Source organism: Bufo gargarizans, chromosome 4, assembly GCF_014858855.1.
Source record: "Bufo gargarizans isolate SCDJY-AF-19 chromosome 4, ASM1485885v1, whole genome shotgun sequence".
Classification (NCBI taxonomy): Eukaryota; Metazoa; Chordata; class Amphibia; order Anura; family Bufonidae; genus Bufo; species Bufo gargarizans.
In genome coordinates this window covers 3,244,755-3,266,944 of record NC_058083.1, presented here as the reverse complement: position 1 = coordinate 3,266,944, position 22,190 = coordinate 3,244,755, and the positions used below count along the sequence as shown (strand labels likewise).

The window sequence follows — 22,190 nt, the reverse complement described above, 5'->3', positions numbered from 1 at the left end:
CGGTCCCCCTTTCCCTAGTGGTTTTTTTCCAGTAGTTCACTTTTTTGAAAAGCAGTCCTCTCAAATATGCTTTAGCAGTATCCCAAACGATTAACCTGCTCGCGGAATGATTATTCTCCCTAAAAAAGATTTTTAATTTAACCATCAATAGTGTGGTTATTTTTTTGCAATATATTACATCAGGGGCTTGGCTGTGCTTGCTATTTTATTGAGGGGTGAAATACAATTGCCAAAATAGCAGTACCCTAAATCTGGTGTTTCAGCTGTGGCTAGCCAATTGTAATACTGTCTGTTGTCTGGCAAAGGATATATTTTTGTTCTAGGTTGAAATACAATTCCCAACTTAGCAATTCTCTAAATTAGTGGTTTCTGCTGTATCAGGGCTACTTTAAATCTATGCCTAAAAGGGTATATTAGATTCAAGGTGCGGATAGGGTCATTCTCAATAACTTCACACACTACCGTGCATTTCCAAGTCTAATTCTGTCCGTAAACATATACCTGTCACCCAGCGCCTAAAGGTGTCTGTAAAAAAAGGCCTGAATTTGAATACAATACATTGGGCCAAATAATATTTTTCTTATTGTGGTGAACGGTAACAATGAGGAAAACATCTAGTAAGGGACGCGGACGTGGTCGTGGTGGTGTTAGTGGAGCCTCTGGTGCTGGGAGAGGACGTGGCCGTTCTGCCACAGCCACACGTCCTAGTGTACCAACTACCTCAGGTCCCAGTAGCCGCCAGAATTTACAGTGATATTTGGTGGGGCCCAATGCCGTTCTAAGGATGGTAAGGCCTGAGCAGGTACAGGCATTAGTCAATTGGGTGGCCGACAGTGGATCCAGCACGTTCACATTATATCCCACCCAGTCTTCTGCAGAAAGCGCACAGATGGCGCCTGAAAACCAACCCCATCAGTCTGTCACATCACCCCCATGCATACCAGGGAAACTGTTTGAGCCTCAAGTTATGCAGCAGTCTCTTATGCTGTTTGAAGACTCTGCTGGCAGGGTTTCCCAAGGGCATCCACCTAGCCCTTCCCCAGCGGTGGAATACATAGAATGCACTGACGCACAACCACTTATGTTTCCTGATGATGAGGACATGGGAATACCACCTCAGCATGTCTCTGATGATGACGAAACACAGGTGCCAACTGCTGCGTCTTTCTGCAGTGTGCAGACCGAACAGGAGGTCAGGGATCAAGACTGGGTGGAAGACGATGCAGGGGACGATGAGGTCCTAGACCCCACATGGAATGAAGGTCGTGCCACTGACTTTCACACTTCGGAGGAAGAGGCAGTGGTGAGACCGAGCCAACAGCGTAGCAAAAGAGGGAGCAGTGGGCAAAAAGCAGAACACCCGCCGCCAAGAGACTCCGCCTGCTACTGACCGCCGCCATCTGGGACTGAGCACCCCAAAGGCAGCTTCAAGGAGTTCCCTGGCATGGCACTTCTTCAAACAATGTGCTAACGACAAGACCCGAGTGGTTTGCATGCTGTGCCATCAGAGCCTGAAGCGAGGCATTAACGTTCTGAACCTTAGCACAACCTGCATGACCAGGCACCTGCATGCAAAGCATGAACTGCAGTGGAGTAAACACCTTAAAAACAAGGAAGTCACTCAGGCTCCCCCTGCTACCTCTTCTGCTGCTGCCTCGGCCTCTTCTGCTGCTGCCGTCTCGGCCTCTTCCTCCGCCTCTGGAGGAACGTTGGCACCTGCCGCCCAGCGAACAGGGGATGTACCACCAACACCACCACCTCCGTCACCAAGCATCTCAACCATGTCACACGGCAGCGTTCAGCTCTCCATCTCACAAACATTTGAGAGAAAGCGTAAATTCCCACCTAGCCACCCTCGATCCCTGGCCCTGAATGCCAGCATTTCTAAACTACTGGCCTATGAAATGCTCTCATTTAGGCTGGTAGACACAGACAGCTTCAAACAGCTCATGTCGCTTGCTGTCCCACAGTATGTTGTTCCCAGCCGGCACTACTTCTCCAAGAGAGCCGTGCCTTCCCTGCACAACCAAGTATCCGATAAATCAAGTGTGCACTGCGCAACACCATCTGTGGCAAGGTCCACCTAACCACAGATACGTGGACCAGTAAGCACGGCCAGGGACGCTATATCTCCCTAACTGCACACTGGGTAAATGTAGTGGCAGCTGGGCCCCAGGCGGAGAGCTGTTTGGCGCAAGTCCTTCCGCCGCCAAGGGTCGCAGGGCAACATTCTTTGCCTCCTGTTGCCTCCTCCTCCTCCTCTTCTTCCACCTGCTCATCCAGTCAGTCACACACCTTCACCACCAACTTCAGCACAGCCCGGGGTAAACGTCAGCAGGCCATTCTGAAACTCATATGTTTGGGGGACAGGCCCCACACCGCAGAGGAGTTGTGGTGGGGTATAGAACAACAGACCGACGAGTGGTTGCTGCCGGTGAGCCTCAAGCCCGGCCTGGTGGTGTGTGATAATGGGCGAAATCTCGTTGCAGCTCTGGGACTAGCCGGTTTGACGCACATCCCTTGCCTGGCGCATGTGCTAAATTTGGTGGTGCAGAAGTTCATTCACAACTACCCCGACATGTCAGAGCTGCTGCATAAAGTGCGGGCCGTCTGTTTCACGCTTCCGGCGTTCACATCCTGCCGCTGCTCGCCTGTCTGCGCTACAGCGTAACTTCGGCCTTCCCGCTCACCGCCTTATATGCGACGTGACCACCAGGTGGAACTCCACCTTGCACATGCTGGACAGACTGTGCGAGCAGCAGCAGGCCATAGTGGAGTTTCAGCTGCAGCACGCACGGGTGAGTCGCTCGGCGGAACAGCATCACTTTACCACCAATGACTGGGCCTCCATGCGAGACCTGTGTGCCCTGTTGCGCTGTTTCGAGTACTCCACCAACATGGCCAGTGGTGATGACACCGTTATCAGCGTTACTATCCCACTTCTAAGTCTCCTTAAAAAAACACTGCTGGCGATGATGGAAGAGGATGTGGCACAGGAGGAGGAGGAGGAGGAGGAAGAGGGATCATTTCGTAGGGTTTCCGGCCAGTCATTTCCAAGTGGCTCCGAGGGTGGGTTCCTGCACCCACAAACCCAAGGTACACAATTGTCCAGCCAGGGCACATTTCTGGAGGATGAGGAGGAACCATGTTCACAGCAGGGTGGCACCCAGACCAGATCATGGCCATCACTGGTGCGTTGATGGGGGGATACAGAGGACAGAGACAATACACCTCCCACAGAGGACAGCTTTTCGTTGCCTTTGGGCAGCCTGGCACACATAAGCGATTACATGCTGCAGTGTCTCCGCAACAACCGCCGAGTTGCCCACATTCTAACTTTTGCTTATTACTGGGTGGCCACGCTGCTGGATCCCCGTTACAAGGACAACGTACCGTCCTTAATTCCCTCACTGGAGAGCGAGTACAAGCGCATGCTGGTAGACACGCTGCTGGTGGCATTCCCACCTGACAGCAGGGGCACAGTGGAAGCACAAGGCGAAGGCAGAGGACGAGGAAGAGGTCTCCAACGCAGTTGGGGCACTGCCAGCACCTCAGAAGGCAGGGTTAGCATGGCCGAAATGTGGAAAAGCTTTGTCAGTACGCCACAACAACCAGCACTACCAGCTGATATGGAACGTCTTAGCAGGAGGCAGCATTTCACCAACATGGTGGAGCAGTATGTGTGCACACGCCTACACATACTAAATAACGGGTCTGCCCCCTTCAACTTCTAGGTCTCCTAATTGGGCACATGGCCTGAGCTTGCCCTCTACGCCTTGGAGGTGGCGGTGCCTGCCCTGCAGCCAGTGTATTATCTAAACGTGTATTTAGCACGGCAGGGGCGTCATCACAGACAAGCGCAGCCGCCTGTCCACAGCCAATGTGGACAAGCTCACGTTCATTAAAATGAACCAGGCCTGGATCCCTCAGGACTTGTCCGTACCTTGTGCAGAATAAACATGTATACCGGCACTAAGCAGCCATTGTTATACTGCAGCACAATTGCTCATGTTTGTATTTTGGATATTTCACACTCTTTTGGAGTGTACCTTAATTTTAAAAAATTAAATTAAAACCAAAAACCTGTGTTGGCTATCTTGCCCTCCGCCACCGCCGCTTCCACCTACTCCGCTATGTCCACCGCCTCCTCAAACTCCTACTCCATATGGACCTCCACCTCATAAATCCATTTTTTTTTTGTACGAGTTTTATTTTATATCATTTCACTATTCTGTCATTTACATTTTTGGATGAAATTTACCAATTTTTAGGTGTATAGTACCACTGCTATACCTAGTAGACAGGTTAAACAATAAAAATAAATTGGTCTCTTACATTTTATGGTGAAATTCACTAATTTTTGGGTGTAATATACCCCTCCTCTACCTAGTTGACAGCTTAATAACTTTCAATAATTTTTATTTTACATTTTCGGGTGACAATAAACAATTGTTTTCTGTCATAGACCCCTGCTCTACCAAGAAGACAGGTTAATGAATTCCTGTAATTTGTCTGTTACATTCTTGGGTTGACATTATACAGTTTTAGACGTGAATAAACCCCTGCTCTGCATAGGTGACAGGGAATACAATTTCTGAAATGCTTCTTTAATTGATGCGCGCCACCTCCTTTGATTCAATGCTTAAACTTAAAGGGAACCTATCACCGGGATTTTGTGTATAGAGCTGAGGACATGGGTTGCTAGATGGCCGCTAGCACATCCGCAATACCCAGTCCCCATAGCTCTGTGTGCTTTTATTGTGTAAATAAACCTGTTTGATACATATGCAAATTAACCTGAGATGAGTCCTGTCTCTGACTCATCTCACATACAGGACTCATCTCAGGTTAATTTGCATATGTATCAAATCGGTTTTTTTACACAATAAAAGCACACAGAGCTATGGGGACTGGGTATTGTGGATGTGCTAGCGGCCATCTAGCAACCCGTGTCCTCAGCTCTATACACAAAATCCCACATTTAAGCTTCAATACTTTGTCCCACATTTCCGCTATACTCTTTTGGCCAACATTTGCGCCTCAATAGCTTTTTCCACAATTCCGCTTGACTCTTTTGGCCCACATTTGGGCTTCTGTAAATTGTCCCACATTTGCGCCTCAATAACTTTTCCCCCATTTTTTCTTGATCCCAAATTTTTAAAATAAATTTATCTCCCTTAAATTTGGTCTCTTTTTCTCACGCTCCCTCTCCGGCCTGGAACCCTGATTCCCCGCCACCCGTAATCACCATGGTAGGCGCATTAAAGAACATTGAAAGTTGATAGAGCAGATATCAAATTGGATCGTGAACATCACGGGGACGTGCGACATGGTGGGTGGGGCAGTAAGTGTGCACACACCTACACAAACTAACTGACAGGGGTCAGCCCCTGCAACTTCTGGGTCTCCAAATTGGGCACATGGCCTGAGCTTGCCCTTTACACCTTGGAGGTGCTGGCCTGCACTTCAGCCGGTGTATTGTCTGAACGTGTGTTTAGCACGACTGGAGGGCTATATTTCCCAATGTTTTGGGGTGTACCCTAATTTAAAAAAAAAAAAAAAATTTAAAACCAGAAAGCAGTGTAGGCTACCTCCTCCTCCTCCACTTCCACCTACAGTGCCACATCCACCGCCTCCTCAACCTCCTTCTCCATATGGACCTGGTCTTCCTAGATCAACATTATAATTTTTAATTTTTACGTATTTTATGTTATTTTAAGTAATTTCCCTATCCACATTTGTTTGCAGAGCACTTGCCATGCTCTTAACCACATTTTGACGCCATTTGCAGCCCTCTAGCCCTTTCCTTGACATTTTTACAGCAATTTTTGTGCTCAGGTCCCCATTGACTTCAATGGGGTTTGGGTCAAGTTCGGTTCGAGTTCAGGTCCCGAACTTGAACTTTTTTCCGAAGTTCGGCCGAACCCGAACATCCAGGTATCTGCTCAACTCTAGTTATAATAAGAAAGGGGTGATGGAAATTGGAATTGAGGTTGCTAAAAAAAACAAAAAAAAACAGGACATCAGACAGGTTATAAAGAGGGATAAGCAAAAGAAACAATTTGTGTAGGTTTCAAAATATGATCGACATTCTAAACTAATAAAAAAATGTTATTCTGAAATATTGGGGGGTACTAAGACATGATCAAAAATTTGGGAGAATGTTTGTTGATAACCCCCTTTTTGCCTCTCTGAATAACATGCTGATTAGAAGTGACATGCACCCTAAAAAAATGGAAAGACAGAGTTTCCTTGCAACTCAGAGGAGGGGTACTTTTCCCTGTCTGAGCTGTGGGAACTGTAGTGCTATAATTATGAGCTATGAGCTGTGCGCTGCGATTGGCCAGTGCTGCAGCAAGGGACACGCCTCCTACAAAAAATCAGTCCAGTACAACAGACGGAGCTGAGACACCGGAGCCTATACCGGGCGAACGGAGCGGCGCCCAGGCATACTAGTAAGTGCAGGGGGACCCCTGGGCGCCGCTCTGCCCACAGATAGAGTTCGTTTTTAGTTTGTATACGAGTGAAAGATCCTCTTTAAGGGTTAAATGAAATATGTAGCTTTAGTGCATTCTTATGATTGATCACTTTCATGTGTTAGGGTTATTTATGGCTATGCATTTTGTATAAAACGATGTGGTTTGTATATATGCATCAGCTGTTGGTGCCATAAAAATCCCACCTCCCCCTCTACCTGTATGCATGAGTAAAGAGGCGTGTTCTCCCGAAACGTCGCGTGGAGGGGAGGAGGTGTGGACGATGTCTGTCTCAGCGTCCCTCATGATGTGCCATTTTATATTGGAATGAAGCAAAAAAACTAAAAGGTTTATCAGCGACTTGTAAGCATGACTTCTGTTGCTCACTCGCATACAATATTGGCACAATGAGGTAAAATAAACAAGTCTGCAAGTTTGAAAGACTAATTTCTTTGTAAAACATTTTTCATTCCTTGGAGGTTTCATACTCCTCCAGAAGTTATTTTTGTTTTTACTAATACTGTCATACTTCGACAAAGATCTTTAGTCTAAGTATAATAACAACTGCGATATCTGAGTGGTTTAAGACCCGTACTGGTCCAAGTGATATAATAATTGTCACTCATTTCTCTATATTACCAAAATACTTTTATTGTTAAGCGCTTGTTATGCACGTCTTTCTTTATACACGGTGTCACATTTGAAACTATGTGAATTTGAACATGTAACTTTACTCTATTCTGTAACATTGCAAGTGTCACATATATTGTCTTTGTGAAAAACAAATAAAGATATTTGTTAAAAAAAACTAAAAACATTACTCTTACACAAAACATCATGTCTTCTCTTCTGTGTGGAGTCTCTTATGTCGATCAAGACTTAATTTCTTGGTAAAGCATTTCCCACATTCCGAACATGAATATGGCTTCTCTCCTGTGTGAATTATTTTATGTTGATCAAGGCTTGATTTCTGGGTAAAGCATTTCCCACATTCTGAACATGAATGTGGCTTCTCTCCTATGTGAATTCTCTGATGTACAAGCAGATTTGATCTAACTGTAAAACATTTACCACACTCTGAACATGAATATGGCTTCTCTCCTGTGTGTATTCTCTTATGTGCAAACAGATATGATTTTTCTGTAAAATATTTACCACACTCTGAACATAAATATGGCTTCTCTTCTGTGTGAATTCTGAGATGTTTAGCAAGACTTTTTTTTTCTATGTAACACTTTCCACATTCTGAACATGAATACGGCTTCTCGCCTGTGTGAATTCTGAGATGTTTAGTAAGATCTATTTTTCCTATGAAACATTTTCCACATTCAGAACATGAATATGGCTTCTCTCCTGTGTGAATTTTTGTATGTTGATCAAGGTGTGATGTCTGGTTAAAGCATTTCCCACATTCTGTACATGAATATGGCTTCTCACCTGTGTGAATTCTCTTATGTTGATAAAGATTGAATTTTCTGGCAAAGCATTTCCCACATTCTGAACATGAAAATGGTTTCTCTCCTGTGTGACTTCTCTGATGTGTAGTAAGATTGTTTTTATCTCTAAAATATTTCCCACATTCTGAACATGAAAATGGCTTCTCTCCTGTGTGAATTATGAGATGTTTAGCAAGACCTTTTTTTCCAATGAAACATTTTCCACATTCAGAACATGAATATGGCTTCTCTCCTGTGTGAAATCTTTTATGTAGATCAAGGCTTGACTTCTGGTTAAAGCATTTCCCACATTCAGAACATGAATATGGCTTCTCTCCTGTGTGAAATCTTTTATGTAGATCAAGGCTTGACTTTTGGTTAAAGCATTTCCCACATTCTGAACATGAATATGGCTTCTCTCCTGTGTGAATTCTTTTATGTAGATTAAGGCTTGATTTTCGGTTAAAGCATTTCCCACATTCTGAACATGAATGTTGCTTCTCCCCCGTGTGAATTCTCTGATGTGCAAGCAGATATGATCTATCTGTAAAACATTTACCACACTCTGAACATGAATATGGCTTCTCTCCTGTGTGAATTCTTATATGTAGATCAAGGCTTGATTTTAGGTTAAAGCATTTCCCACATTCTGAACATGAATACGGCTTCTCTCCTGTGTGAATTCTGAGATGTTTAGCAAGAACTTTGTTTTCTATGAAACATTTTCCACATTCAGAACATGAATATGGTTTCTCTCCTGTGTGAATTCTTTTATGTAGATCAAGGTTTGATTTTCGGTTAAAGCATTTCCCACATTCTGAACATGAAAACGGCTTCTCTCCTGTGTGAATTATGAGATGTTTAGCAAGACCTTTTTTTTCTATGAAACATTTTCCACATTCAGAACATGAATATGGCTTCTCTCCTGTGTGAAATCTTTTATGTAGATCAAGGCTTGATTTTCGGTTAAAGCATTTCCCACATTCTGAACATGAATGTTGCTTCTCCCCCGTGTGAATTCTCTGATGTGCAAGCAGATATGATCTAACTGTAAAACATTTACCACACTCTGAACATGAATACAGCTTCTCTCCTGTGTGAATTCTGAGATGTTTAGCAAGAACTTTTTTTTCTATGAAACATTTTCCACATTCAGAACATGAATATGGTTTCTCTCCTGTGTGAATTCTGAGATGTTTAGCAAGACCTTTTTTTTCTATGAAACATTTTCCACATTCAGAACATGAATATGGCTTCTCTCCTGTGTGAATTTTTTTATGTAGATCAAGGCTTGATTTTCGGTTAAAGCATTTCCCACACTCTGAACATGAATGTGGTTTCTCTCCTAGGTGAATTCTCTGATGTACAAGCAGATTTGATCTATCTGTAAAACATTTACCACACTCTGAACATGAATACGGCTTCTCTCCTGTGTGAATTCTGAGATGTTTAGCAAGATCTTTTTTTTCTATGAAACATTTTCCACATTCAGAACATGAATATGGCTTCTCTCCTGTGTGAATTCTTTTATGTTGATCAAGGCTTGATTTCTGGTTAAAGCATTTCCCACATTCTGAACATGAATATGGCTTCTCTCCTGTGTGAACTATTTTATGACGATCAAGATAGGATTTCTTGGTAAAACATTTCCCACATTCCAAACATGAATACGGCTTCTCTCCTTTGTGAAGATCACTGTGTACAGAAAGCTCTGACTTATATCTGAACTGTTTTCCACGTTCCTCACAATTAAACATTTTACCCCGTCTCTGCCTTATATTTGGAGTAATAATCTGTGATTGATCAGTAGAAGATTCCTCATGTTTAGGGTGATTATATGATAGATTTGGACTTGGGTTGATAATCTGTGATTGGTCATCAGAAAATTCCTCAATTTTGGGGGAATTATTTGATGGCTCTGCATTGTGAAGTCCTGGATGTACAGTACAGGTAATGAAGTTTTCTTCTGAAGAGCGCTGCCTGGTATCTTCATCTTCTTTATAATCTAGAGATAACATGATGATGTTTCCTTCAGGCTTCTCACAGGGATTTGCTGTTAAGATTAAGAATAGATTTTATGATTTATTGTTAAAACTTTTTGATAAATTTATCACATTCCAATGAGGCTGGATTCACATGTAACAGACATATCCATCTATGTTACGTGCACATGTATCTATGATGCTGTGAGTTGATGTCAGCTGAACCTGTGGTCGGGACACATGTGCACAATACAGATGGATAATATGTCCGTAATAAGCTCATGTGAATCTGGCCTTAGGCTGGAGAGACACATACAATATAAAATACATTTTTTGTGCCAGTCAGAAGTGGATCCATCAGGAATGTGAGGAATACATCCTTCCCTTCTCTGCTATGTATTTGCTGTAGAAATTTAAGGCCGACTCTTGAACATCTCATGAGTTTCTGCAGTTTGCATATTGAGGATCTGCTTGCAGATTTAGCCTAAATCAATGGAGCGAATTTGCGCGGAAATTGTAACAGGAGGAAGGAGGTCACTTTTTTGCGGATAAATCATCTACTAGATGATCGATCAGCCTGGAGTATGACACAGAATGTGTTCCGAAGTCAGGGCGGAAAAAAAAAGCTAATCAGAACATAAGCTAACATGTTTCAGTGACGTCCCAGATTCTGGTCTGCACTCAGTACCCCCCCCCCCCCCCCCCCCACCCACCCCCAAATCCTGGGACATTAACCCTTTAATGTTCGGGCAATTTTCTATTTTTACTCCCAGCCTTCCCAAAGCCATAACTCTTATTTTTCCATTCGCATGGCTATATGCAAGATTTTTTGCTGCAGGACAAGTTGTACTTTTTAATGGAACCATTTACGGTTGCATACAATGTAGTGGGAAGCGGGGAAATAAATTCCAAATGGTGGGGTGGAATTATAAAAAAAATAAAAATAATTTCCAACAAAGTTTTATAGGTTTTAATTTTACAACATTTGCTATAAGGTAAAACTGACCTGTTACTTCCATTCACCGGGTCACTACGATTATAATGATATCAAATGTGTATAGTTTTTCTTGTGTTTTAATACTCGGGGGGGAATTAAACATTTTGGAAAAAATAACTTTTTTCTTCGCATCAGCATATTCTTACCATTATTTATGATTCATTTATAATACAATTATTATGTGCACGGAGCTGTGCGAGGGCTCATGTTGGGGCATGTATGCATTGGAGTCTAGTAGAATCACACTGTGCTCCTATGGTTCTGACTGCTACCTCGGATCTGAAGCAAAGTTTGGATCCAAGTTTTTAAGTCGTTTTTCACTTCAATTGGTGCAGTTATTCCATGAATTCTTGCGAAACTTTGCAAATAACTGACTTCTCCTCATCGGAGGCCGTGCATTTTAATGCTGTACAGAGACGGATCTCTGTACAGCATTAAAGGGGTTGTCCAAGTTATATTTGTCCTCAGGATAGGTAATCAATATCAGATCGGCTGGAGTCAGACACCCGGACGATCAGCTGTTTGAAGAGAAGGTGCGCAGAGGAAAACTGGGGACAAAACTGAACAGAACGGAGTCACCAGATTACATTCCGTTCCATTTGGTTGCGTTCCCATGGCGGACAGAAAAACGCTGCATACAGTGGTCTTGTGTGTGTCATGGGATAATGTGTCTGAGAAAACGGATCCGGCACCCATTGACTTACAATGGTTTTGGCGCCGGATCCATCTTGGTTATTTTAAAGATAATAGAACCGGATCCTTTCATTATGAATGCAGACAGTTGTATTATCTTAATGGAAGTGTTTTTGCAGAACCCTGCCAGATCCAGAAAAACCGCAGATGTTAAAGTAGCCTTAGGGCACATTCACATGCACGTGGTTTGGTTCCGCATCCAAGCCGCATTTTTTGCGGCTCGGGTGCAGACCCATTCACTGCAGCAGGCCGCAAAAGATGTGGACAGCACTCTGTGTGCTGTCCGAATCCGTTGCTCCATTCAGTGGCCCCGTGAAAATTATAGATTATGTCTTATTCTTGTCCGTTTTGCGGACAACTATCAGCATTTCTATAATGGGCTGCCTGTTCCGTAAATTGCAGAAGGCACACGGGCAGCATCAGTGTTTTGAGGATCTGCAAGCAGGCTCTCAGGGATCATTCTCCCCGCCACAGCATGGACCGGAGGCATCTCCTCCTTCCCCAGACACCGGGAATAATGAGCCCTCACCACTGCGCATACCGGGGAGAAGCAGCGCAGAGCTCTCAAACACCCTGATGTGGGGGATTCAGCCGTACCGCTGCCTTCCCGGACGTGGCATGCGCCATCTTTGTCCTCTACCAGCAATCCGGAGAAGCAGAGTCCGTCTCTCCGGTGCCTCACCAAGACTCTTCGGTGGCCCCTAACCTGGCCCAATTCCAAACATCAAGTCAACCCGCCTCGGGTACGTTGCTTAACCCCTTAAGGACACAGGGCGTTACCCGTAGTTTTGATCACTGCCGCACGACTGGCAGTGATTGGAACGGGGTGCCTGTTGAAATCATTCAGCAGGCACCCTGTGACAATGCCTAGGGGGGTCCTGTGATCCCCCCCCGCATTGCCGAGCGCTACAAACCGCAGGTCAATTCAGACCTGCGGTTTGTGGCGCTCATGCAAGTTTCTGATCCCAAGTTTTTTTGGTTTAAAAAATGATATTATTGTGTAAAACCTTAATAAATAAAAAAAAGGTACATATATTAGGTATTGCCGTGTCCGTAAGAACCTGATCTATAAAAATATCACAAGATCAAACCCCTCAGGTGAACAACGTAAAAATAAAAAATTAAAATGGTGTAAAAAAAGCCATTATTTTGTCACCTTACATCACAAAAAGTGTAATAGCAAGCGATCAAAAAGGTATATGCACCCCAAAATCATACCATTAAAACAGTCATCTCATCCTGCAAGAAAATGAGACCCTAATTAAGACAATTGCCCATAAAAAAAACAAAAAGAAAACACTATGGCTCTCAGACTATGAAGACACTAAAATGATTTTTTTTTGTTTCAAAAATGATATTATTGTGTAAAACTTAAATAAATAAAAAAAGTAAACATATTAGGTATCCCTGTGACCGTAACAACCTGCTCTATAAAAATAGCACATGATCTAATCTGTCAGATGAACGTTGTAAATAATAAAAAAAACATATAAACTGTGCCAAAACAGGTATTTTTGGGCAAATTTTCAATTTTAATCCATTTGTTCCCGCAATAAAGCAAGGGTTAACAGCCAAACAAAACGTAATATTTATTGCCCTAATTCTGTAAATTACAGAAACACCCCATATGTGGTCGCAAACTGCTGTACGGGCACATGGCAGGGCACAGAAGGAAAGGAATGCCATATGGATTTTGGAAGGCAGATTTTGCTGGACTTATTTTTTGACACCATGTCCCATTTGAAGCCCCCCTGATGCACCCCTAGAGTAGAAACCACCACTCTCTCTGGCGTAACAACACCTTTCTAGTGGCACATTATACAGAGCGGACATAGAAGCTGCATGGCAGGAGTATTTCCGACATAATATTGGGTCAGTGTCATCCACCTTTTCGTTATGGTCGGCCCATAAAGCACTTATGAGAGGAATTTTTATTAAATTGGGTTCTGCAGCTAAAAAAGGCAGGGATAGAAAGATCTCAGAGCAGTTGACCAAAATAGAAGATCTTGAGAGGAGAAATAAGATTACCCCCCTATACTCAAACAACCCGAGAGACCTCAGGCTCCAATTTAACCTATCGGGTATGCCCTGATGTCCGGTATTTCCGATCACCGGCGGGCGGTGATCGGAACTGGGTGCCTGCTCAAATAATTGAGCAGGCACCTTAGTACAATGCCAAGGGGGGGTCCTGTTACCCACCCCCGCGTTAGCGATCGCAGCAAACCGCAGGACAATTCAGACCTGCGGTTTGCTGCGTTTCTGAGTTATTCGGGTCTCTGGTAACCCGATAACCCGGAATAGGACGGTGATTGGTGATGTATATCACAATACCTATCACCGTCCTGCGATCCTGAGAGGTGGCGGCCACTCCACCTCTCAGGATCGCTTCTGATTGGTCGGCTGGGCAGGTGGGCAGGAGAGAGAGGAGGTCCGTGAAGCAGGAGAGAGAGGAGCTCGGCTGTATTGCAAGTTGTTTTGTGCCATCAGGCACAAATCTGTGTTTTTGGGAGAGGTAGATTAGGCAGGAATAGTGAGGGAGAGTTGGGGGGGGGGAAATAAAATAGTTTTTTTATTGTGTTGTAAGACCGGATCGGGTGTCTGGGGTCCACAGCACTGAGCTGTGTGACCCTAGACCCCCCAGTGGTGTTGCAGCTTGCCCCCCTGCCCCCACACACACATTTTTTGGGGGCGCATTTTTATTTTTTTTGCCCACCCCACCGTTGATCACCACATTTGAATTTTTGTTTTATTTTATTTTTACACTTTTTGGGATTTTCAAATTTTTGGGTTTTTTTCCTGTTAGGCTTAGGGTAAGTACGTGAACACCCGTCCCCCACACACACTAAATAAAGTTTTCCACGCATGCACACACACACACACTCCCCTATAGCCCGCCTTGCCTCCGAATCAGAGAGTCCCAGTGAGGACGAGGATGACCCCACTTTCCTCTTGTCATCCGCGTCCTTATCATCTAGTGATGATGATGAGCCCCCAAGGCGGCGGAGCAAGGGGACCGCCATGCCAGGGACACTGTGGCCCACACTAGTACGAGCAGCTCTGGGGCTCGTACTAGTTTTCCGGCCCACCAGATAAGTCCACCTGAGCCCCCTACCGGTAAACTTGTCTGGTGTACCCCAGAGCATTTTGAGCCTGCGATTCCTGATTTTGTTGTCCAAGCAGGAATCCAGATTCCCACAGTGGGCTTCACTGAATATGACTCTTTATTTTTTTGGAGAATCTGATGGTGGAGCAAAAAAGTCATATGCCCCCCTAAATAGTGCCAACAAACCGTCCTCTCATCCCGCAAAAAATGAGCCCCTACCTAAGATAATCGGCTAAAAGCTAAAAAAAAAAAAAAAAACTGACTATGGAGATACAAAAATGTTTTTTTTTTTTTTTATAAAAGGATAATATAGTGTAAAACCTAAATACATTTTAAAAAAGTTGACATATTGGGTATCGCCGCGTCCGTAAGAATCTGCTCTATAAAAATACCCTATGACCTAACCCCTTAGATGAACATGGTCCTAAAAAAAAAAAAAAAAAGTGCCAAAACAGCTATTTTTGGGCAAATTTTCCATTTTAAACCGTTTTTTCCAGCAACAAAGCAAGGGTTAACAGCCAAACAAAACTTAATATTTCTTACTCCGATTCTGAAGTTTACAGAAACACCCCATATGTGGTCGTAAACTGCTGTACGGGCACACGGCAGGGCGCAGAAGGAAAGGAACGCCATATGGTTTCTGGAAGGCAGATTTTGATGCCTTTTTTTGGGGGGCACCATGTCCCATTTAAAGCCCCCCTGATGCAGCCCTAGAGTAGAAACTCCATAAAAGTGACCCAATCTAAGAAACTATACCAGTCAAGGTATTCAAAACTAATTCTACAAACTTTATTAACACTTTAGGTGTACCTCAACACTTTATGGCAAATGGAGATGAAATTTCAGAATTTCTATTTTTGGTAACCTTGCCTCACAAAAATGTAATATAGAGCAACCAAAAATCATATGTACCCTAAAAATAGTCCCAACAAAACTGCCACTTTATCCCGTAGTTTCCAAAATGGGGTCACTTTTATGGAGTTTCTACTCTAGGGGTGCATCAGGGGGGCTTTAAATGGGACATAGTGTAAATGAATCAGTCCAGCAAAATCTGCCTTCCAAAAACCACACGGCGCACCTTTCCCTCTACGCCCTACCGTGTGCCCGTACAGTAGTTTACAGGCCACATATGGGGTGTTTCTGCAAACTACAGAATCAGGGCAATAAATATTGAGTTTTGTTTGGCTGTTAACCCTTGCTTTGTTACTGGAAAAAATGGATTAAAATGAAAAATTTGGCAAAAAATGTAATTCTGAAATTTTATCTCCATTTGCCAATAACTCTTGTGGAACACCTAAAGGGTTAACAAAGTTTGTAAAATCAGTTTTGAGTAACTTGAGGGGTGTAGTTTCTATAATCGGGTCATTCTTAGGTGGTTTCTATTATGTAAGCCTCACAAAATGACTTCAGACCTTAGCTGGTCCTTCAAAAGTGGGTTTTTGAAAATTTCAGAAAAATTTCAAGATTTGCTTCTAATCTTCTAAGCCTTCTAACGTTCCCAAAAAATAAAATGTCATTCCCAAAATGATCCAAACATGAAGTAGACATATGGGGAATGTAAAGTAATAACTATTTTGTAGACATTACTATGTATTATAGAAGTAGAGAAATTGAAACTTAGAAATATGCAAATGTTTCCAGATTTTTGGTATATTTGGTATTTTCTTATAAATAAAAATGATTTTTTTTTACTCCATTTTACCAGTGTCATGAAGTACAATATGTGATGAAAAAATCTCAGAATGGCCTGGATAAGTCAAAGCGTTTTAAAGTTATCACACAAAGTGACAGAGCCGGGTCCTTAAGGAGATAAAGACTGCCTTCTATATAGATATGAGCGGAACTTACAAAAAGTCAAAGCTAGTGTGATACCAGTGCTGGATTGGTAGTGGAAGGGAGGTATATTTCCCCTAGATTCCTCTCCTATGTAAGTAGCAGGTGAAAGAATCTCACCTGTGAGGTAATTAATGAAGCAGCACTGAGGGTGGGGATATAACAGAGCAGGAGGTCAGTCTCTCTCTGCCTGGGGACACAGAAAGCAGGTCTGTGTGAGCGAGCAAACCGTGAGTACTCGGTTGCTGATGCCTTGTTTTGTGAGCTGGCTGGGAGAAGCCACCAGCGGATAGATAGGAACCTCTAATGTTTAGTAAGTGCCGGACCGGCAAGACTTTTCTTTTGTTGTTTCATTTTATTTGTGCAACCTGCTCAATAAACCTGGCTCCAGGCCAGCTGAGAACTTCTACCTTGGTGGCTGGTTGGAATTGTGTGAAACAGACAAGTGTCCTTTGACCCCAGCAAAGGCGATCCCGAGCTTATCCCTCCACAAGTGGTGGCTTGGAGCGGGCAACACGTTAAAAGTCTGAAAATGGATGACGTAGTAAAGGCCCTGATACAGTCTGTGGCAGCCCAGCAAGAGGCAACCAGAGAACAACAGCGTACAAATGCAGCCCAGCAAGAAGCAAACCGCTTACTGTCTGCACAGCTAACCACCCTAATAGAGGCCGCAAATAAAGACCGCCAAATCTTGCAGGAAGTGGTGCAGCGTGTGGCAAGTCTTCCAGTGGTACAGCCAGGAAAAAAGTAGACAACTTTCCATGTGGGTCATTTTTTTGCAAAAGATGACAGCAGAGGATAATGTGGAAGCTTACCTGGCTACATTTGAGAGGACAGCAGGGCGGGAAGTGTGGCCAAAGCCACGGTGGGCAGGACTGTTAGCCCAGTTTCTTGCAGGTGAAGCGCAAAAAGCTTATTTTGATCTGGAACCTGAGGCTGCCCAGGACTATGATAAACTTAAGTCGGAGATCCTGGCTCGGCTAGGTGTTACCCTAGCAGTTAGAGCACAACGAGTACATCAGTGGACATATAAAATGGATAAACCACCACGCTCGCAGATGTTCGATCTCATCCATTTGGCCCGAAAATGGCTACAACCCGAGATGCTATCGGCACCTGACGTCGTGCAGCGTGTGGTCCTCGACAAGTTCCTGAGGTCGCTACCCCCAGCCCTAAGGAAGTGGGTGAGCCATGGGGATCCGAATACAGCAGACCAGCTTATTGACCTAGTGGAGCGATACTCTGCGGCTGAGGATTTTCTAAATAACTCTCAGCTCTCAACCCCACGGAGTCCGAGGGTTCCGGGTAAGACTGTTCCGGGGCTTAAGGGAACTGGGAGAAATGTAAAAACTTTAAGTGAAGAAGACAATGAGACTGCGAGCTCAGGAAAGCCCAAAGGGTATAATGTTGAACTAAACAAAGGTCCCATAAGATGTTTTCGGTGTAATGGGTTGGGACACATTGCAGTTAACTGTCCTACGACTACTGAACCTATGCAATGTGATGTTGCCTTTATGAAAAAACGCATGTCTATGTTTGCGCAAATGGTGTGTGCTGCGGCAGGTTCAGACAGTGCGGAAAAACATCTGTGTGAATTAAAAGTGGATAATAAGAGTGTGACTGCGCTGCTAGACTCAGGGAGTGTAGTAACTCTGGTGAAAGCAGGCCTTATAGCCCCCTCTGACAGTCAATCAGACACGTTCACTGTGACTTGTGTGCATGGGGATGTATGTGAATACCAGACTACTCTTGCTTATATTACCACACCCTATGGGTCTGTGTGTCATAAAGTTGGAGTAGTCCCAGCACTACTGCATGAGGTTATTCTTGGGAGAGATTTTCCACATTTTTGGAAATTATGGGAATCCAAATTGGAAACAAAAAGAAGTACACCGCAGATATTGACAGCATCTGATATAGGCCCAGAACAATTAGAGGATTCCCCACTAGGGGATGTAGTTGAGCTATCGGCAGATAGCTCCACCCCATTTCCATGTTATGGCAAGGGATCTAGACGAGTCCACATCAGAGACTGAGACTGAAGGGGTAACACTTCAGGGTATGTCTGACCTAGACGTTCGGAAAGACGACTTTCAAAGTGAGCAAATGAAGGACCCCACCCTTACACGGGCCAGAGAGAATATAAAAGTGATAAATGGGAATCCTGTGGAGCCTGGTGCTAGGCTGGCTTTTCCCTACATGGCTCTAGAGAACGATTTGTTGTATCAGATAGACAAGAAGAGAAAGGAGGTGGTACAGCAGTTAGTGGTCCCAAAGCCCTACCGGAGAACTGTTCTGGATCTGGCACATGGACACATTATGGGTGGCCATTTGGGGATCCAGAAAACTACTGAAAGGATTTTAGAGAGGTTTTTCTGGCCTGGAATGCATGGAGACATTAAAGCATATTGTGAATCCTGCCCTCGGTGTCAGATTACTGCCCCTATGCCCCATTTCCGTAGCCCTTTGGTGCCCCTGCCGATTATTAAAATACCCTTTGAGCACATTGGGATGGATTTGGTGGGTCCCCTAATAAAGTCAGCTCGGGGTCACCAGCATATCTTAGTCATAATGGACTATGCTAGCCGTTACCCAGAGGCCATACCTTTGCGCAATACCTCATCAAAGACCATCGCAAAAGAACTGGTCCAGGTGTTTAGTCGGGTTGGTATTCCAAAAGAAATACTCACAGACCAAGGGACGCCCTTTATGTCTAATGTCATGAAGGAACTTTGCAGGCTTTTTAAAGTTACCCAGCTACGTACGTCAGTCTATCATCCCCAAACTGACGGATTGGTGGAAAGATTTAATAAAACCCTAAAACAAATGCTGAAAAAGGTGGTAGATAAAGATGGTAAAAATTGGGACTTTTTGCTCCCATATCTGCTGTTTGCTATAAGGGAGGTACCACAGTCATCCACAGGGTTTTCACCTTTCGAGCTTGTATATGGTAGACATCCACGTGGTTTATTAGATGTGGCTAAAGAAACATGGGAAGGACAGGTCACACCGTACAAAAGTGTAATAGAGCACGTGTCCCAGATGCCGGACAGGATTTCATCAGTCATGCCAATTGTTAAGGAACATATGGAATCGGCTCAAGGAGTACAGAAAATGATTTATAATAGAGGGGCCAAGATTCGAACATTTGCGCCACGGGATCGAGTACTAGTTCTCGTCCCCACCGTGGAGAGTAAATTCTTGGCTACCGTATTTTTCGCCGTATAAGACGCACTTTTTCTTCCCCCAAAATGGGGGGAAAATGCCCCTGCGTCTTATACGGCGAATGCAGTCAGTTTTACATCGCTGGCAGCGATGTAAAGCAAGCGGGGACTCTGGGAGGGACTGGGAGGAGGAGCTGGGGCCGGCAATAGCGGCGGGGCGGTGCAGTCACTGTACTAAAGGCCCGCCCCGCCGCTCCGGTGTACTAATAAAATATGTCATATTCAATTAATGGTTAATAAATATGCCCCTTTATGCCTAATAGTACCTTAAATCCTAAGCGCATCCGTACAATGCAGGCCGGGCGGGCGGCAGCGTAACTCCCTGATGTCACGTGCCTGCGCCGCCTACTTTATGAATGAAGCAGGCGGCGCAGGCAAGTGACGTCAGTGAGTGACGCGCCGCGCCGGCTGCCCGGCCTGCCGGCATTGTACTGAAGCGCTTAGGATTTAAGGTACTATTAGGAATAAAGATGCATATTTAATAACCATTAATTAAATCAGACATATTATATTTGTGGTCAGGGCTAGGAAGGTGGAAGCGGGAAAGGGGAAACCCTTAACCCTGAACCTAGAGGCTGGGGTGTGCCGGGAGCCACGGTCGCGGGTACGCCAAGAAAAGGGGCCAAAGACTCTGAATAGGTAACATAGTTTTATTGAATATCACAAAGCCAGTGTACGGAAGGCCTGAGAGATTTCTGCCTGGGGATTTGGTATATAGCGGGCGAAACAGGACGAACGCCAACGCCCCATGCAGCGGATGACATGTGCGGGGACCTGATGCTTGGAAGCTGCCGACGCAGCCCCAATGCGGAATGAATGACCTGAAATGGTACTGGGGTCGTGACCCAACCCCTGCATCAGGGACCGGACGAGGGACATGAATTTTGATGTGGTGAGTGGCCTACCCACGCAAGGCAGAAGAGGGGAGTCTGGTGGAGAGACCGTGAAGCAGTACGATAATTGCCACAGAACCTCGACCGGGCACCAACGGTTACCTGAAGGAAAGAACTTGATCTCCGTGGGAGGACCAGACTGGTTGGTTTTGGAGGACGGGAGAAGGAGGACAAAATGGTCTGTGGACCAGACTAGGTGGCGTTTCTGGAGGAAGCTATGATGCCCGGAACCCGACGTGAATTCACCAGGCCTGAGGAAGCCGTAGAACCCGAGGTAAATAGCCGCCTTCAGAACCGTGCTGAGAGAGGGCCCAAAAGGACTGCCGTCTAAGGCCGAGGATAGGGCTCTGAACAATTCCCCCGACACCGGCAGTCTACAGGTGCGCGGACACTTCCCCTTCTTCTGCAGACCCCTGAGTGTTGCCTTGACGGCTTGTGAAGCAAGGATGGAACCCCCATCTGGCTTGGCGATCATGCGATAATGCTGGAGCCCTGCTAAATATAGCTTGATGGTGTTGTGCGACAAGGAGAGGCGAGTGTGGCAAAATGCAATGAATGCCAAGACATATGAGGTTTCCTCCAGCTGACCCCTTGGGAATTCTCGAGCAAACTTGCTGAAAGCTGTGAAGCCGGCCCGATAATTCCTGGCTGTGTTGTGGGAAAGAGAACCCTCAACCAGTCTCTCTGCCTGGACCACCAGGGATGCTAATCCAGGATGAATGAGCTGAGTGGAGGAACCTGCGTACCGAAATGATCTGCTTCGGGCATTTCCTGAAAGAAAGTGGAAAAACAGAAACGGGAGAGGGCGTCAGCGGCAGTATTGGAATCCCCTGGAATGTGAGCACAACGGACGTGGAAGTTGTGGGTGAGGGACAGCCATACTAATTTCCGCAGTAGAGCCATGACCCGGAGAGATCTGGACCTGCCGGAATTGATGATATCGACCAGGGACTGGTTGTCCGTGACAAACAAGACTGGCAAGTTGGACCAGGAGCTGCCCCAGACCAAGGCGGCAGCCACGATGGGATATAATTCCAGGAAAGGAGAGGACCCGATGGCAGCTGGGTCTGTTTGGATTTCCGGGGGCCACCTGGCCGCCAGCCAGTGGGACCTGAAGATGGCGGCAAAGCCGATGGAACCGGCTGCATCCGAGAAAATAATCGGGGAAGCAGAGTCCCAGCGGGGGACGAAGAGGGAAATGCCGTTCCATTCTGAAAGGAAGGTGTTCCACATGGCAAGATCCGAGATGGCGTGGCGGTCGAGGTGGACAACAGAATCCTGGTCACGAACTGTGGAAAGAAGATGCAACAGGCTGGCCAGAAAAGACCGGCCCTGGGGCATGATCTTCGTGGCGTGATTCAGCAGACCCAGTAAGGACTGAAGCTCCGCCTTGGTCAGGGACAGAGCGCTGACCGCCCGGGAGATGGCAGAGCGGATCCTGGTCAACTTTTCAGGTGGCAGACTGGCCTCCATCTTGACGGAATCTAATGTGATGCCCAGAAAGGTCACCCTGGTGGCAGGGCCCTCGGTCTTGGAGGAGGCCACGGGCACCT

At 45.2% G+C, this 22,190-nt stretch overlaps 1 protein-coding gene across 1 annotated transcript in view; it reads right to left on the bottom strand.

The window, feature by feature from the left end:
- Nucleotides 1–6,968: 6,968 nt before the first annotated feature.
- Nucleotides 6,969–22,190, bottom strand: part of LOC122936117 (oocyte zinc finger protein XlCOF6-like) — a 31,636-nt gene continuing 16,414 nt past the window's right edge. Inside the window, exon 2 of the mRNA XM_044292136.1 lies at nt 6,969–9,965. Within this exon, the coding sequence (XP_044148071.1) occupies nt 7,312–9,930 (2,619 nt within the window). The 5' untranslated portion in view covers nt 9,931–9,965 and the 3' untranslated portion in view covers nt 6,969–7,311. The remainder of the gene's footprint in view (nt 9,966–22,190) is intronic.